We start from the raw sequence: 20,262 nt of genomic DNA on the forward strand, positions 1-20,262 counted from the left end.
GGAAGTCGTGCTGTCGACTTTCACCGGCAAACATTGCTGGCGCCACGGTACAATATTGTTTAATCTAATTGACCAAGGGAATTGCGGTCCCCGACTTTACTTGGATGAATTTACACTTTTTCCGTCCGTCTGTTTGTCTTAGACCAATGATTTGCCACACTTGCTTATAAATTAAAAATACATATATCTATAAATAAACAACAAAATCTGATGCAAGCTATTTCGAACACGACTATACCTAATACCAATTATTATAAATTTTATAGAAATAGAATAGAATAGATTTGTTTATAGAATTCCGAAATTCCAAACGAAAAAGGAGCAAGCTGGCGATGCGATGAAGTTGGTCGAGGTATAATGTGTTGTGTGTAGCATAGCGGATGAACGTTTCGTGGCTAGTTGCCACCCTACTGACAAATATATGACTTTACCGTAACTTTTCATAGGGGTAGTCAAAGAATTAAAAACATACAGAATCATCATTCATACATTATTACAGGCAGTGCATTGTGCCCAAAAACAGAGAAGACTCCCCGAGCCCTTCACAACCGCGGAATGTGTCATTTTATGGTAAATGTTTAGAACATTACAGGTATCAACCACAACGGTACAAGATGGCACGGGTCTCCTCTCAGATTGAGCAGGGCTTAGGCCGTAGTCCGTACGCTGGCGAAGTACGGATTGGTAGACTTCAAATTTTGAGAACTTTATGGAGAACTCTCAGACATGCCGGTCTCCACACGATGTTTTCTTCTACTTTAACAGTAGGGAAGCGAGAGGCAAGTGAGACTAGAGCTTTCTGCAATCACACCATTATGCGGCCTACGATTTAGCGCGCTTGCCTAGTAGACGCCTATTCACTCTTGATTTGCAGCTACATATAACACTTGTTTATGTAGCGAAAACTATGACTAGGTCAACTACTAAATTAATGAAGTAACCAACCGCCTGTTCGAGAAACACTACCAAAGTGGAGTGGTTTCAATGCTTCAATATTAGTCGTGTACACGGATTCTGTATATTCTTAATTCTGTAGAGGTAGTTTGTATGGGTTTAATATGACTTACCCGCTACCGTCATAGACTGTTTTATCACTTGCTAACTGATAGTCGAATTTAAAAAGAAAACAGGCAACTTTTATGCAAGGCTTCAAATTCGTAGTTGCTTTAAAATATGTAGGTACATATCTTCATATTTTAAGTGGTTTAAAATATTTAGCTACTATTACTAATTTAGAGAACGTAAAAAATTCAAAAAATTCAAAATTCATTTATTTCAAGTTGACCTAGGATAAGCACTTTTGAAACGTCAAGTCAGCTGTGTGTAGAGACAGACGTAGAAGTTCTATTTATTTTGGAAACTCAGTGCCATTTGGGTGGAACCTTATCCCGCAATCCCAATTCCGGGATCCGATTAGTCATGTATGCGGCGCGCGACTCCGCGGCGACTGTGGGGCGCCGAGCGGTCGGCGTCGTTGCCCAAGTACTAAACAATCTGTATAAGGCACGGCTGTTATTCTTTGTTAATCGCGCATTACATTCGGACAAACGTCCGCAGTAAAATTAATTATTATTGAATCTTACTGCGGACGTTAAAGTGTGACAAAACACATACCTAACCCTTCCGACGTTACGACACGTATATTAAGTAAGGCCCAAGAGCCGAGAAAATGGATAATGTATGTCCATTTCCCTCGCCCAATTTCTATAAATTCGGCGAGGAAATTGTAAAGATAATTCAAATTCAAATTCAAAAGTTCTTTATTCATGTAGGCCTATCACAGGCACTTATGAAGCGTTCATACATATATGTTTACATAATTGTAAGGGGATGGTGATAACTTTATTCGCCAACTTAAATAGGTTTACGTTGGCGAATAAGTGGTAGCTTAGGAGCTACAAGAGTTCAAACACGCCCTGGTTTATTTTATGTTATTCTTATTTGTTATGCTTACGACACGACTATCAAGAGTTAAAAATTCAAAATTCAAAATTCATTTATTTCAAGTAGGCCTAATACAAGCACTTTTGAAACGTCAAGTCTGTCCGTGTGTAGTGACTCTACCACCGGTTCGGAAGGCAGATTCTACCGAGAAGAAGCCGGCAAGAAACTCAGCAGTTGCTCTTTTCCAACATCAAAAATGAGCAACTGCTGAGTTTCTTGCCGGCGGAGTTATTAGGAATATCATATTTTTATTCCTATGCCTTTCAAACCGGTAGTAGAGTCGCTAAAAACAGACAATTTTTGACGACTATAGACGCTCTTCTCTACTAATGTAAACGGAACAACTGAACTAGAGATTTGGCGAGGGTGATCAGTTGAAATCAAATGAAATACTAATTGCGACGTATATGTTTAATAAACGCGCGTTAACGTTGCTGCCTGTGAGACACTGTGTAGTTACACTCAATGCAAAAAGACTTATGTATGATACAAGATTTGCTTACGCAGTAGTCCCCAGACGAACTCCCTGGCGCAACGGTGAGCGCTGTGAATTTATTTAGGAGGTTACGGATTCGATTTACGGCAGTTTGGGAATTTATAATTTCTGAATTTTCTCTGGTCAGGTCTGGTGGGAGGCTTTGGCCGTGGCTAGCTACCACCCTACCGATACGTACCGCTGAGCGATTTCGCGTAAAAACCGATTAGGGGTATGACTACCATACTCCCTAACAGGGTATCCCGCTACCATTTAAATTGCATCATCACTTACTACCAGGTGATAATGTAGTCAAGGGCTAACTTGAAATGGAATTTAAAAAAAAACCAGTCTTGATATTTCAAAAGTACTTTCACACTACAGGTGCTATGTAGAGACAAATTGTTGAGGCTACCGTAAAGAAACAATAGATATTTTGACTCCAGCTTGTGTTGGTTTTGTACCTACCGCTCTCCTTATTAAAACAGAGTCAAGCTGTAACAATGAGTTCATTTAACCAGTCAGTATCAAACAAAAGTAAGGAGCAATGACCGGTATTTAAAATTGGAAATTATTACTTTTGATTTAATTTAACCAGTCAGTACCAAACAAAGTTAGAAACTTGGAATTTGACCTATTAGGTTTGATATGATTCAAGTACACTTTTTATAGTTATAATTGCCAAAGCATATGGCCAAGCTGATGGCAAAACCATTGCCTATAAACAGAGCAACACCTCGCAGTTCATGCAAGGAACTATTTGTTTTTACTGTGAGATGGTGATAACAAAAAAAAAATACCCGGCTAAGTTTGTTGTGTGCTCTTCTTAGACCAGGGCGCGTTTGGAATCCTCGTAGCTTTAGGTTTAAGTTGGCGAACGAAATTATCACCATCCCCTTACAGTTATGTAAACATATATGTATTATGTATGAACGCTTCATAAGTGCCTGTGATAGGCCTACATGAATAAAGAAATTTTGAATTTGAAATTTGAACACGTCTACAAAGTGCTGCCCTGTAATGAACTAAAGACGAACAGCGATATGTTTAAAATAAGGTTTTCACCTACGACCTTTTTCTACTTAACATAGAAACTATAAAAAAAATATTAATTAAGATTAATTAATTGAATAACAGAAGCGTAATTTTAAAACAACATCAAATATAATCTCTTGTTAATATATGTTTAGTTTTTAGTTACAAATTTTTTTTTATCAGTTTTTTATTTTAAAATAGTTAAAATAATTAATGTACTAAACTTACAGTTATTGTAATCGACGTTATGCCGATGCTAGCAACAAAGGTGTTACCTTTTGCTCCAAATAAAAAAAAAACGAAAAAAAAATCCAGCTCCAGTAACGTTTTTTACGCTCATATCGAATACGATGCATTATGTATAAAACCAACTGGTTCGACGAGAAATATTGCATCTCCGTGACACTTTGGCAGCATCATTTGTTAGTGTCCCTATTTGAATAAAACCTAGGACTTAAAGCATAGATTTTTGTAGACACATTAGAATATTATGCGTATCTATGGCAGATACGGCGAAGTTGGGCGCAAAAAAAACGTAAAAAAACCTTTTGACTTTATGGATTTCTCTGTGGCACAGCTGCACGCATTAAATTTTGCCGTTTGATTGACAGCTAGGATCCATGGTATCGCCTGGACACACGATTTTATGCAACTGGGGGCCAAACGTATGGTGATTTTTGCTTGTAATGATTTCTTAAATAAACACATTAATTTAATAGTTGTTTTGTCTTGTGACAGCATATTAAATTTTTGTTTCTAGATATGTTTGTTATGTTCTGGGAACCGAATCAATTAATTATTTATGTAGAGTCCGAATTTTCTGGCCGCCACGTACCTACCTACATTTGCGCGGAGTTCAGGGTGGCCAAAAAGATTGCAGATTACTTTACCTACTGTAATGTATATCTGTTCTGTTCCAGGGCCTGTCTCCGGACTTGGTTGGCCTGAACCGCCCTTTGTACTTGACCGTAATGTAATATGTATATTACGCTTACTAAAATAAAGCCTTAAATCTCTTTTTAAAGAGCTTTGTGGCATGCATGGTCTTAATAATTTAATTTTTTTTTGCATCTACCGACCTTTTTTTTTTTTCTTATAAATGCTTAAATCTTAAAACTTTTTTATAATAATATAACTTTCCTCCAAAGTGAAGTTTGTTACTTTAAAAATTTTCTTTACCCCGCACTTATTACTTCCTCTTAGTGCCTAATCGGAGCTCCATACTGTTTTACTCCGGTTTTCCTTTTGCCATCAGATTCTAGTTTATCTATACTTAATAATTTACGAACCAACGCATAAAATGCCATTCAAGTCATCTAACACACAATATAAGCAAGAACTTTAAGTGCATGAGAATGAGAAGTGAAAAATAATAATAATGAAACGGCAATTGACCGGCGTACAGTGTAACCTTGTACTTACGTCCTGGCGTTGAGCAAATAAATCACATCGATAAATAAATAAGTTAATTTCGCATGCCGCTAAGCTCCAACCCGTACCAGATGGCGGTACCCGGTGTTTTACCGCACATCTGGCACGGAAAAATGTAATTGTAACATTGATTATTGCCATTTTTTTATCTGTTGACTGCGGGCCAAAATTACCATTGCCAGCGACTTTATCCGAGTATCTCCGCTACTACTCTGATAAATAAAATGTTCTCATGGGCCCAAAAGTGGGTTATTATAGGCAGATGCTGATTCGTCATCATCATCGCTTTGATTTTTTTGAATCGATTGACGTCAAACGCTGGATACATGTTTTTAAGGAGGTCATAAATCCACGGTTCTTGGCCGCTTATTTCCAGCGGCTCCCAGCAATTCGCTTAATGTTGTCTTTCCACCTCGTTGGCCGATCGAACGTTTCGTATACCGGTGCGGAATCGCCATTCCAGCACCTTGGGACCTCAACGTCTATCGGTTCTCAGAGCTACGAGTATGTGTCCCAACCATTGCCACTTCCGCTTCGCGACTCGCTGAGTTATGTCGGTAACTCTAGTCGTTCTAGGGATCTCCTCATTTCTGATCAACTCATCCCTCACTGCAACGCCCTTATTTAGGTAGAAAAGCGTAATAAATTATGAATGAATGAATACACTTTTATTGTACACCACATAAACATAACAAATTATAAGTAAAAATTTAACAAAAACTAAACAATTGAAACGCTTTTCTACCTAAATTAGGCTATGAAATCTCAATGTTAAGGAAATTTTAAAAACGTATGGTTATCGTTAATATATTTTTGACGGCTGACTGGCACAGTGGGCAGAAACCCTGCTTTCTGTGTCCTAGGCCGTGGGTTCGATTCCCACAACTGGAAAATGTTTGTGTGATGAACATAATTGTTTTTCAGTGTCTGGGTGTTTATATTATAAGTATTTATGTGTATTATATGAATATAAATATTCAACAGCTATCTTAGTACCCATAACACAAGCTACGCTTACTTTGGGGCTAGATGGCGATGTGTGTATTGTCGAAGTATATTTATTTATTTATTTATTATTGTTTTATATTTATTATTAGAATGTAAAACGTAAGATATGATTTTGATTTATATTCGGCTTCACTAAAGATTCACTAGAGATCACAGGTTTTTATCGAAATTTTTACGTCATAAAAATAAATTTTCTAAGCGCGTAAGTTTTAACAGTTATATAAAATAAGCGTGCAAGCAATAAAAAGATGCAAATAAAAAAAAACAATTCAAATATTTTCCCGGATGTTATTCGAAAACCGAAGCTAGCGCCAGCGCCATTTAAATCAGACGCCAATTTATCTTTAGAGGATATTTGTTAAAAGATCTTTACACCTACCAACCTCCAACTGTTACGATCGAATCTCTATTTGAAATAATAAGTATTGTGGGTAGTACATAAACATAAGCAATCTTGATAAAAACTAAAATAACATATTTTTTTCTAAAATATACAGTAATCAAAAAACATATTTTGATGACAGTGAATAGAACACAATGTCCGCAAAATATATAAGTTCATTTCATCCGTAATTTAGTATATTTTTCTATGCATTTAGATAAAACATGTCACAGATTTTTAACCTATAGTAAATGCCATAAAAATACTAAAATAACGTATGTAATTGCTAAACCTTTATTATCAGTAGATTATATTAATTCATTATTCCCTTTCGTCACAAAAACAACAAAATGGTCAAAATTTGAAAATGTATACACAAATACATAGACTGCTACATGTATAAGTAACAAACCTATTGTAGTTGGTTAAAAATAGATTGGATCGTAAGTTGGTACGTGTGTAGCTGTTATTTAGAATTCTTTCGGTACCAGTTGGCAAATTAATGCAAATAGCCAGATCGGCGCGCGTGGAATTTTATAACGTGACCATCTTGACAACATTTAAAGTAAACAAATCGTTGTTGTTGCTTTCTAAAACAATGGTGCTAATAATTATCCACTGACAAACAAAAGGAACAAAATTATGCAGTCTAGTTTTTTTTTAATATTTAATTTCGATAGAGCTTCATCTAGTTACAATATGGTGTCCCAGTATTATAGCTATATGGCGCTCCTTTGATACCATATAACTCGTAGTTAACTATCACGCGATCGAATACGTAAACTTAGGTAGAAAATCTTACATTTAAAAACATAAATATTAGTTTCGATTTCATCAAAATCCTGCATGGACCCCGTGTTTTCCGAGCTAAAAAATATATTATGTCACCAGATTGCCATATTTCGCAAAATGAATCTAGCGCTGTTTGAAATTTATCTTACAAAATCGTACCTACTGTAAACTTACATAACGCGGCAAGATATAAAATATACCGATTATATAAATACCCGCTAACATTAGCTTTTAAACTTAGATGTGTTATAAATCAAAAAACGTAAAGATCAGGAATAGAATAACTTAGTATAATATAATACAATAAAATATGTATTTATATAAATAGATATTGTAGGAATATTAGAAAACGTTTTTGATTGGTAGATAGGTTCATAGATTTAGAAGACTTGAATCCTTAGTATTCTTACTAATTTTATGAATGTGTGTTTGTTTGTTTGTCCTGCCTATACGTCCTAACTTGGCAACCAATCAACTTGGTTTTTTACATAGAGTTAATTTAAAGGTCGAAGTAGGTGCTCTCCGTCCTTTCAATTAACTATTCCAAAAACCAAACAAACAAACATACCTAAGAAGGCTTTTTATCCCAGGAAAATAAATGATTCCTACGGGATTTGTAAAAAAAGTAATAAACGCGGAAGAAAGACGCGGGCAACTGATAGTATTCATATACCTTTTTAAATGATTTTTACCGTAAATATCATATGTATGCAGATGATTTGCAACTCTACTACCATTTCAAGGCAGAAAACCTCGATGACGCTGTTCGTTTTGTTAATGCAGACTTGGGCCGAATAGGGGCTTGGGCAGACCGTAATTCTCTTGTACTTAATCCGTCAAAGTCGAAGTATATACTATTCGGTTCTGCAAAGCAACTATATAAGCTTCGTTCCGGTGTTAGTATAGATATTGAGGGCTGCGCCATAGAGAGAGTCTGCAAAGCTCGAAATTTGGGATTGCTCATGGATGCAGATTTGAGGTTCGAGGAACACTTAGCAGAAGTAGTTCGCAATTGTTTCTACAGACTAAAGATACTCTACAAGGTCCGTCAGTATCTTTCAGTAGAAGTGCGCTTACAGCTAGTAGAGGCTTTGGTGCTGTCTAAACTAAACTACGCGGATGTTGTGTTCGGTCCTCGATTGCTGTGCCGTACGAAGCGTCTCATCCAGAGAGTGCAGAATGCATGTGCGAGGTTTTGTTTCGACATACCTCCTAGAACCCATGTAACTCCTTTCTTAAACAATCATCACTTGTTAAAAATGGGTTCTAGAAGGAAGTTGCATCTTGCAGGTCTTCTCTATGGCGTAATAAAGCAAGGTAAGCCTTTGTATTTAATAAATAAACTGAATTGGGTTAGTGACGATGAAAGGAAGCTTCGAAGCAGTCGGAACCAGCTTCGCATCCCACTTCATCGTACTGCTGCGTTTAGGGGCTCGTTCACGTACTCCGCCACGAAGTGTTGGAATAATATTCCTCCGCCAATCAAGAACTTTAAAAGTAAGTTTGGATTTAAGAACCAAATTAAACAATATTTATTGGCCAAACAGGTGGAATTCCAAGAACATGTGGCGGAGTCATCTTTTCTCTAGAGACAGTCTGTATACTTTACTATACTTTACTTTACCACTTAATAATTTTATCACTATTATATTACACTGTGTATCTTAATAAGTTTATGATATATGTACGTTTTTATTTTCAAGTTTATATAAATATATGTTACTTTAGTTTATTATTATTATTGTTGTGGATTTATTTAGTTAGTTTTTTTTTTTTAAACTAAGCTTAAAATGTGGTCAGTAGATGGCTACGTATTTCCGTGGTGTTACCTGGTACAAGGTGCCAACTGAAAATCAGCGCTGTATGCTCCCACTGGCGCATGCAGCACAATGCTGAGCTGGCACCTTTTTTCTAGGTTGTGCCACACATAACATATGTGGTGTTGTGAATATTGTAATGTGTGGCGCAATGTAAAAAATAAATGTTTCTTTCTTTCTTTCTTTCTTTCTTAAGGTTTGGTACTTTTACTACTATGTTAAGTCGCTGCAAAGCTGTTTAGTTATTTAATGTTAAAAAACTATAAATACGTTTACTATTCGTATAATTTTTATAAGCATTCAAGATAAATTCGAATAAACAATTTAAGAAAAACGTTAAAATAAAACGTACCGGTCGACCTAACAAGGCCACTCAGTGTCATTCCCCGGGCAACGTGATGCGTTTGATACGATCGACCACAGATATCAACGATGCAACATTGTTGATTAACTATTTTTAAACTTCAATTAAAAGGAACGCAATATAATAACTCATTTACATTCTGTATTCCTAGTACAAAGACATCTCATCATCATTCATCATTCAAATCAATGCTGAGATAACCCCCTTATTCATAGGTTTTAGAGTATAGACCCACCACGCTGGTCTAATACGGGTTGGCGGGCTGGTAGCAACGGATGGTTGAAGCTTCATACGCCGCTCTTTTTAAAATAATGACATAAATAGGATACGGTTCGTAATTTTTGTCCAAAATAAAAGCATAAATCAAAATCAAAATCAAAACAAGCACCTACCTAACCTTTAAAATTTACGTGTATTTGACTAATACGTGTATTGAAGTTTAAGTGGATTTAAGTAATTGATATTTACGTAGTTTCCTGCCCGCTATCAGAAACTCACTAACGGAATTTTAGAGATTGAAAGGATTTCCACGTACTGAACTAATTTTGATTAAATATTACGTAGTAAAAAAATCTGATCAGTGAAACCTATCTATGGACGTTGAATTCTTAAGTCTTCCATTAAAAACTTGGCACTTTTTGTACATTGTAGACTTTTTCTGTATCCGCGAGTGAAGCCTTTTACATCTCACGACGTGAAACGGAAAGTGCCGTATTATAGATAACTTTATAAAGTAAGTTTAGGTAGTAACTAAACTCCATTGGCAATCACACAGATTCAAAAAAAAAAAAAAAAAGACATGAATTAAGAAAGAATACTTGATGTATTCTTTTTTCTTTCCAGCATTTTTTTTAATTAAACCGGTAAAAACGTAACTAATTAAAAAGAGATATATTTAATACATAAAAAAGGCTCGCATTTTTCGATCTTGCTTTCTTTACAGATTTCATTAGTTGCGCGATATGGTATATTTATTACATTCCTGGTGTTAGCCAAGTGGGTAGGACTTCGACTTCACTTTCCGGGGGCCGGGTCGACTCCGAGAACCTCTGTTTTAAGTAATTAAAATATCACTTTCTTCACATTGTGAGGAAACCTGCAGGTCTGATAATTCTCCATGTTCTCAAACTTGTGTGGAGTCCACCATTCCGCACTGAACACAAATGCCTTAATGAACTGCGGCCTTAACCCCTTCTCGTTGTGGGAGGAAACCCGTGCCCCGTACCCGTGGGCCGGTAATTGGTTGATATGATGATGATGATGATGACATACCGTGTGGAGACGGAAAATCAGATTATAGTTGTCACCATCCCTCCTCTTCCCGCAAGTTCCGTACGAGGGTACTAGGAGAACATATCGGATAACGGGCAGAACGAACCTCACAACCATATTCTACTGTGATCACCAACCCGTCTGTCTAGCGTGGTGATGGGCTAACCATCCCGTTGGGAGAGGCGTTTGTTCCAGCATTAAATTGTTATGTCGTCGATGATAATATTTTTTTAATTTTACAATTAATTTAATACTTAAATTATATCGTATGACCATCGCACCGACGTATCGAAGTCGAATCGTAACCGAATATTTAAAAAATATTTATATAATATTGCATCTATCAGTTATCAGTGGAAGGATGGGGCGATCCTTTGTTTTTGTGTGCCCACCCGCACGCTTCCTCCCTTTGTCCTTTTCGATGAATTTCGGGCTTCCCGTCAACCCTCCGATAATGCATATGCATGCAGATTTCATAATTCGATTTCCACCCCGACTACTATGCATCGACATTTTTTTATTGAATGCGATTTTAAAGAAAAAATAAATAAATAAATATACTACGACAATACACACATCGCAATCTAGCCCCGTAGTAAGCGTAGCTTGTGTGATGGGTACTACAACGACTGAATAATAATGTTATGAATAATATACATAAATACTTATAATACACAGATAAAAAACCATGTGTGTCCACCAATCCGCAATGGGCCAGCGTGGTGGAACTGGACTTAACTCCTTCTCATTGCGGGAGGAGACCCGATCACTATTATAGGTCGGCAATGGGTTGATGTGAGAATGATGATGATGATCGTAGCCCCAGTGGCGTGCACGGGTTTTTGAACAGGGCATAAAGCAGGAAGATGCCACAAAAGGAAAAATTCCTCTGCATTTATGGGTTATACAAAAATTTTCGGGTAGGCAATGCTTTTGTGCATGTATGAAGTGCATAGCCCATATATATAGGACCGTTCCTTTTTTTTCATTTTTACAGTTCCAGTAGTGAGTAGGTAGCTACAGAAATACTAACAAACACATCAAAGCACCAGATGTCAAGCATGGTTACAGCGTATAAAACAATGTTAGTGTCATAAGGCGGACAGATGGACGAACAATCGACAATATGTAGTCGCTACAAACAGATGTGGAACACTGGGAAGCGTTTCGTAATCTTTCCTTTGTTGGGAGGAAACAGGAGTGTTTCAAAACCGATTTGTAGTGTGAACTGATTCCCGCGATGTCGCCAACTTTCCGGCACAATTATGGAGGGTAGAGGTAAGGAGAGTCATCTGTGTATATGAAAAAGTGTCGTCAAAATGTATTAAATTAGGATGGCGCCACATTTTCATCAGGGTAACTCTTAAAAGAAGCGCCAAATATAAATATTGTTAGAGTAGGCTTGAAAAATAAACAAGGAAGTAAGGTTATATTTACCACAATATTTTGTACAACGTAAGTTGTTGAAATTCTCAATAATTAACTACTTTAGTCGATAATGACATTAAATTTTTTAACTCGGCATACTTCAATTCATCTACGATTGCTACATTCATACCATACCCTGTGCATCCACCAGCGCCATTGTGGAGGATTTTTGAACTGTTATTTAGCGCATACACTGGACACTTTTTCAACTTTTCTCCCATATAAGATGACTCTCCTTACCTCTACCCTCCATAGGCACAATAGAAAAAATTAGCAATCTGTGTGTGTTTTTTTTAATAATAAATAAATATTCTACCTCAATACAAACATCGCCATCTATCCCTGAGGTAAGCGTAGCTTGCGTTATGAGTACTAATATGACCGTTGAATATTTTTATGAATAATATACATAAATACTTATAATATACACATAAACACCCAGGCACTGAAAAACATTCATGTTCACCATACAAATTTCCCAGTTGTGGGAAACTAACCCAAAGCGTTGGACTCAAAAAGCAGAGTCGCTGCCCACTGCGCCAATCGGCCACGTTCTGAAGAACTGTCAGGTACAACGTTAAAGCGAGCGATATTTAAATTACTGAAAACGCACATAACTCACAAAAGTTAGAAGTGCGCGCTGGGATTCGAACTCGGCCCCCCAAAAATGAAGCCGAAGTCAAGTGTATTGTTAATGAAGCATATTTAGAAAAATTAATATTTTATGGTTAAAAACGACGACTGAAATTAATATACAATTTTTTTTATCGTTATAAAATGCATTATTGTGGTTTTTTTAGATCTTCTAAAAACCAGTAGGTACTTTTTAATGCATAGTTATTTTTGTATGACAAGCCATTTAATCAGCGCACGCATGCGTACTTAGCTCGGTAACGTTTTCATGGCTTTAGAAGTAGAGCACAAGCTCCTAAAAAGTTGACACAAAAGCTCTCTCACACTCTGATAACTAATCAGACGGTAACCCAGATTTAAAATAATTAAAAAGTGTATGCAAAAGTCTGTGAATTGAATTAAGATTATCAGTATTGATTAATTTAATTATTAGCGATTTCGCGTCACAAAACTATGACTAAAACACGTACAATTAGCATTATAGTATCTTGTTTCTATGCCCATATATATAAAGAGATAAGAGATATCGACGTAATTTCTACGTAAATATTTTAGTTTATCTTTCACTACGATAAAACTCAATTACTTCAGTTTCATTGTTTAGTCTTTATTTGATATCTGCAATGTTTTTACATGATCACTATGTCACCTAGTAGGTAGGTCGCATTTTATTTGGAACAACATCTTTCCAAGTAAACTTAAATATCAAACGTGAATCGATTTTACCTGTAAGGGAAGTTCGATTCAAATAATGCGAGCAAGCGTCATTCTGCCGGCCGATTGGCGCAGTGGGCAGCGACCCTGCTTTCTGAGTCCAAAGCCGTGGGTTCGATTCCCACAACTGGAAAATGTTTATGTGATGAAAATGATTTTTTTCATTCTCTTGGTGTTTATATGTACATTATAAGTATTTATGTATATTATTCATAAAAATATTCATCAGTTATCTTAGTATCCATAACACAAGCTACGCTTACTTTGGGAATAGATGGCGGTGTGTGTATTGTCGTAGTGTATTTATTTTATTTCGACGATATTTTGTGTTTACATTATGAATAAAAAAATAAGAACAGATTTACCGTCAAAAAGTATAAATCATTACATTTCTTCTTTGACAAACAGAATAAATAGAACTGTAGATTTCGTATGGCTTTAGAAGGATTTCAATTCTATTTCTATTTTACTATTTTATGAACGTAGAGATGTATCAATGTTCTAAATCTGTGCAAATATTAAATGTTAGATTTTTAACCTCTTATTAAAAACGTTGCGTGACGTCGGAATATTAAAGGTTGCTTGGTTGTATCAGTCTAAAACTTCCTCTCACAAGATAGGAAAAATAATGTTAAGTTGCAAATTGTTAATGTTATAAAAGAGCATCTTCTTCTTCTCTGCAGAGTCAGAATCCCGAACTGATGATGGTAGAGTCACTACAAACAGACTGACCATATTGTTTCAAAAGTGCCTGTAGAGTAAGCTTACTTGCGATTTTTTTTTAAACACATTTAAATTAATGGAAAATAAATGAATTTTGAATTTGGTAGTCGTTCAATAGGTATTTAAAAATGGGAAATCTCAGTTCAATTTTCTGTTGATATCGCTTTATCGTGCATTTTACGGGCGGTATTTTGAAACAGCGGCAATAGCTGTACACGTGATTACCGTCACGTGTAATACGCAATAGCTTGTTTTCAAATCAACACGAACCGTTTCCTAGGATTATTACATTTTCAAATGCAATTTTCCATAGGTACCTACTGAAATTAGGAACCTGCCTGTCTATGACAATTTTATTTTAAGGCTTTTATGTCGAACTCCGTGGCGCAACAGCGAGTGCTGTGAATTTAATCAGGATGTACCGGGTTCGATTCCCGACAGAGGCAATTTGGGAATTTATAATTTCAGAATTTCCTCTGGTCTGGTCTGGTGGGACGCTTTGGTCGTGGCTAGTTACCAACCTACCGACAAAGACGTGCCGCTAAGCGATTTAGTGTTCCGGTGTGATATCGCGTAGAAACCGATTAGGGGTATGACTACCATACTCCCTAACAGGTAAGCCCATTACCTCTTAGACTACGTAATCATTTACCACCAGGTGAGATTGCAGTCAAGGACTATCTTGTAGAAGTAGAATAAAATATGGATACAAAACGTCTAGAACCCACAAAGGAGAGTCCACAAGAACTTTCCATTAATAAAATCTCTCCAGATTATATTTACGCTGAGGTTATGATTAATTACTGAGGTTAAAATTTAAATTTTCAGCACCCTGTCTTCTATTTGGAATATTCAGTCAGTCAGTAATCAGCCACAGAGTAATTTCTGAACAGGCCTAAAATCAATAGAACAATTCAATAGCATGATAAATTACCTAGATACTTTTGAATAATCCTGATTTTTGCTTCTTTAATATGGCTAGGCAGTAATTTAAGTACTGGACTTTTTAAACTCACGAATTTGAATTATTCCTAAAAATGGAACACGTTAATTTGAATTTTAAATCGGCAGAGACCAGCATTTGTCTCGCATTGCCGATGATATCGTTAAATGTACAAAAAACTGCTAAAACATCACTTTTTTTGTCGCGATGCCTAGCGCATTACGCAACTGGGAAATCCCATATTATTTCGATGCCACAAACAAGATCCTGAACGCCTTCGTCTCATGCAAGCGAACAGAAATTATTTCACAAAAGAAGGATCCATTAAGGAACAGTCAAATATCAATTTAGAAATGGAACATTCGTGATACCTGTATTTTTTTATTTAGAAAAGGCAAAGGTATATCACCGTACAACCATTGATACCTATTATATTATATTATATTCTTTAAAGGTAACTCGTTAACAGAGAGATTTTCTTTATTGAACATTTTACTTGTTAGGTTTTCAGCCCATGTCAACCATGCTGTTAAGCAGGGGTTACACAATGTTGACAGATGAAGAATGAAAGATTAAACAATAATCGGGCCGGCAATAAAACTGAACGGTTGTCGCCACATGTCAAAGCCATGACGTCAAGCCGCTTGGTCACCAGATGCGGCATCCAGATGTGGGACATAATAGCTGTAATAATGCGCACTGACTGTCGGCTGTTTGACATCTGTATCTGTGTTAGGCTTAATTAAAGGGTGACTCCCGCTAAAAAATGTACAGCGAAATCTTTCGTTTCAAAAAAAGTTTTGTCTTTTTAATGATTTTTGCTTTTGTTTTACGGTTTAGCATATAGATAACTCAAATTTTGACTTACCACAGAGCAAATTGTACGTACCACTAGTATCCTACAAGCCTTTCTATGTAATAGATACCTATCTTAAAGAGTTTATATAAATTAGATGCTTAAGTAAGCAGGTATAAGACCTCCACAATTAAAACTCAGGCATATGTTAACAATGTATTTTATGAAGTACCTAATTCTTATTCGAATTATTTACCTTTTGTATTTATTGTGTAAAAGGTATGCATGAAGTAAAGGTTGTTCGAAATTTGATCATCGACTAACAACTGAATAACAATGAAGAAAGCGATGCTATCAAATGAAAATTAGATTTTCATTTGAGAACATGGATTCAAATTTCTTGTACACTTTTGTGCTTTAGTGCTTGTATACTCATTGGTAGATGCCATAAAAAATCGTGTATATTTTCATTTTCCTACATACCTAGGGGGCTTGAAGATGTTGCCCTGCCATAGATCTTGCGAGCAAATTATATTGCCATACATGTGACGTTATATTGTATAAATAAATAATGAAAAAAAATTACGAAAAAATATATGATATAATTTTTCGCTTCCGCTGTATATACAAATAGGTACGTAAATAGGCAAATAACCGTTAAAATATTAATCGATAGCAATTTATTTATCGCCCGCTAAAACAGAAGGGGTGCCACAAAAAAAAATCCAATGCACATGTTACAAAGGGTGGGCAACCCCTGAGCGAAACAAGTGTATGTTTCACTGGAACTAATTTATTCTCGTTAACCTGTTCACTGTTTTAACTCTTATGACGTTATAAATAAGAGCGTTTTTAAGTTTCCCTCTAATTTGTTTGTTCACATGTCGCGTAGCGGGGGTCGCGGGAGATTTAGAGTCAAGTTTATTTATTTTACTTTTTTTTAGAATTAGGTCGTTAGTGTTGCCAACTGTTCCGTAAACATAAACAGTACTATTTTTTTAAATGTACCTTAATTTTTTTCAGATTCAAAAAAGTTAAAATGTAGTCAATTTTTCAAAAACCTAGTTTAGTGTGAAAATACGTAGGTACATTTCTTTGATATTCTATCCTAAAGTAATTACATTTTTACCTACCTACTTTTTTTTTTTTTATATTCTGTTTTTTAATGTTAACTTTTAACGCTAAACAATAACGGCGAACGAAATTATGCTTAAAAATAAAAAAAAAAAACAGTGTAAGAAGAAAAAATATTAAAAATTAGCAAACTTAAATAATCAGAATAAAACGCATTCAAAGTGGTAATTCGTACCTTATCATCATCAAAAAAAATGTCCTCAACTATTTATCTGAATAACATCCTTAATAACGTCATAGCTCGTAGGTGTAAAATTTTATATGACCGCCGGAAGTCTTAGATTTATGTACGAACGGACGGAATGACAAATTCGGGTGCCATATTAAGCGGGTCCTAACTCATAAATACAGCAAGCTCTATAAAAGGATCCGATTAATTTATATAGCAAATTGTTCTACGCCTACAAATAGTAATGTCGGTATTGAATCGAGTGTAATGTATTATTAAAATTATACAAGTTACAATTAGCAAGTCGCATAGTTATTAAGGAACATACAAGTATAGGATACGAAGGTAGAATCAATTTTTTCTAACCTTTTTTTTATAGTTATAATTGACGGAGCAAGCTAATATGTTAAGTGAAAAATCATCGCCTATACACATATATATACTATACATGTGCCTGTACACCGGCAACTACATCCTTCAGACCAGAGCACAGTATTGCGACAATGCTGCTTAGCGGCAGAAATACGCATGTTGGGAGTACTTCCCCGAAAAAGCTCTAGCTACTACGTATTAAATTGTAAAAAAAAAAATCATGATTTTTTTTAGTCCAAATTGTTTAAGGTATTATTAGTATATTTTGAAAATATTAAAAAAATAAAGCAAAGGATGTACAGATTTTTGTTGGTAACCTAAATATGTATATCTTTTTTTTTCAATTAAATAAACAACCTAGTTTTTTTAACGTAACCATTGTTTCTTCCCGTTTTTAAAACAAGCGTTATTCGCAAAGCTGTGATAGCCTCGTATGTAAGGCTTCAGCTTCCCTTTCGGAAAACCGAGTTCAATTCCCGGCACGCACCTCTTACTTTTACCCAGACGGTATTTAAAAATTATTTTTATCGGCAATATTTGGGGAAAATCTCTACTTATAACAATACTTATTGCTTCTTTTTTTAAATTGTCTATTCGAACAATAGATAAATACGAATTTTTTTTTTATTTATACAATTAAATATCACTTGCTTTAACGGTGAGGAAAAACATCTTGAGGAAACATGCAAGCCGGAGAGTTTTCTATAATGTTCTCGATGGCGTGTGTACTTGGTCAGTGCGGTAGAGTTTTTTCCCTTCCTATTCTGAGAGGAGACCCGTGCCCTGTACGGCTAGCAAAGGCAGGAGACAATTATATCCCAGGGAAAAGGATATAAATTTATCCCACAGCTTTATAAACTCTCAGAGCACTGATGCACAAGTGGAAATAATATCCAAATAATAATATGTGTATTAAAAGAAGGGGGTAAACTTCTCCTATTCCATATTCCACTGGAATTTAGCAGGTAGGCACGTTTATTATATCCCTCGTCAGGGGATGTAATCGGGGGATATAATTTTATCTCCCGCCCTGCTGTAGTGGGCCGGTGGTGGGTTGATGATGATTGTGATGAATAGTACTCAAGCACTCCTATTGTTTTTATTATGTACTGTTCTTCTTGTAAAGTATTTAAAATTAGTCCATATACGTAGGTATAATACAGACTTAACTTTATATAGCACAACTGGTCGAGTGCTAGCAATCACCGGTTTGATTAGTCATCAATACCCTTACCGGCCCACTACTGGTCACGGGTCTCCTCAAATTGTTTAGGCCGAAGTTCACTACACAGATTTGTAGACTTGACATTCCTTTGAGAACATAACTCTCAGGCGGGCAGGTTTCCCCACGATATTTTCCTTTACCGTTAATACAAGTATTATTCAATAGCATAAATTAAAAAAAAATCCAGTAACTATTATTACAATAGATACAAAAAAAAAACATAATTTAAAAAAGAAGAAATAAAAAGTAATATGTAGAGATGGGCGCATCTTACCCAAGTGTTATCGATAAAAACAATTAGTAAATAATGTCTATCATAGGCTATCTATGAGGTAATAATGATATCGGTGAAAATATTTTCCTATTAAGTTCACTTTAATGATAACAATTTTTCACATCACATATAAACAGTTATGTAACACTTTTTACAAACCAAAATAAGAATAGATAATCCCTTATCTCCTATTCAAGTTCGACTAAAATCATAGATAACACTGTTTAGTATAAGGTATTTTTAATGAAAATTAGCTAGATATAGGTAGCTACATTATGTTATGCATGTGTTTATTTTAGATAAGTAATTATTATTACGATAAACTAGGTTCACTTAAGAATCTTTCTTCCTTTGCAAATTTGTTCCTAAGTAAAAGTTGCTCATGTCACTTTCCAGGTCTTTATTACCTACTCTTTGTACCTACTAAAATTTGCGTTCATCTATTTTGTTAGAAGCAAAAAAATGCTTTTTTTGTTTTTTAATGCATTTTTTTTTCGTTATTTAATGAATGGTTAGATTAAAGTCGATCCTTTGATGATCACGGTAAGGACTAGCCCTTTATTGTTTTGTAAGTGAGTAAATAAAGTTATTGTTTTACAAAAAAAAAAAAAAAATATTAAGTCATGTAAAGCAAAATTTACAGAGAGAGATGTTCATTCATATGAAGAGCACCCGAAGAAATAAGGGTTGTAATTAAATCTGATTTCATACATTTTTAAATACCAAAAATAAAAACGAAATAGGTATATTAGGTGAGTTATAAAAAAAAAGAATATAGGTAAGTACTTTTGGAAAATAATTACCTTTAGCATCAGCCACTGCAACATCCTCAGATGCCGAAATAAAAGTATTTGTTGACATTTTCCTTCGCGCTCGCTCATTCAAAATCCAATTAACTTAAAAACAATCCTCACTGAAAAATTCATAGACCAAATAATCACTCAATAAAACAACTTCGCTATATTGGCACGTTATAACACAGTTTCATTTAGGAAAACAAACACTGAATTGTCGTTGTATCGTGTTACGTTTACGTGATAGATGCCGGGCAACGGTGGACACACAACCTCTCCCCACGACAGTCTGTATTCAACTGAAACGCCAACGGCGTCAGAAGTTTAGTTGGCGCGGTGGACCCGTGGCGGGGTAAAAAAGCGCGGCGCCAGCCTAGTCTCGCCCTTAGAGATGCACCGACCGTCACATGCTTGGAATTTATCGTATTGCTGTATCAGTATTTCATTTTATTCGATATAGGTATAATAAAAACTACTATTAGTCAAGCTTACACCTAGAACCCAAAGCTGTGAAGTCAATTGATAGAAACCTATAAA

General features: G+C 35.5%; 1 protein-coding gene across 1 annotated transcript in view; it reads right to left on the bottom strand.

The window, feature by feature from the left end:
• LOC120631307 (protein atonal homolog 8) overlaps nucleotides 1-19,996 on the bottom strand; it is a 34,151-nt gene extending 14,155 nt beyond the window's left edge. The window contains exon 1 of the mRNA XM_039900808.1: nucleotides 19,735-19,996. Within this exon, the coding sequence (XP_039756742.1) occupies nucleotides 19,735-19,792 (58 nt within the window). The 5' untranslated portion in view covers nucleotides 19,793-19,996. The remainder of the gene's footprint in view (nucleotides 1-19,734) is intronic.
• Between the last annotated feature and the right edge of the window lie 266 nt (nucleotides 19,997-20,262).

Source organism: Pararge aegeria, chromosome 17, assembly GCF_905163445.1.
Source record: "Pararge aegeria chromosome 17, ilParAegt1.1, whole genome shotgun sequence".
Lineage (NCBI taxonomy): Eukaryota > Metazoa > Arthropoda > Insecta > Lepidoptera > Nymphalidae > Pararge > Pararge aegeria.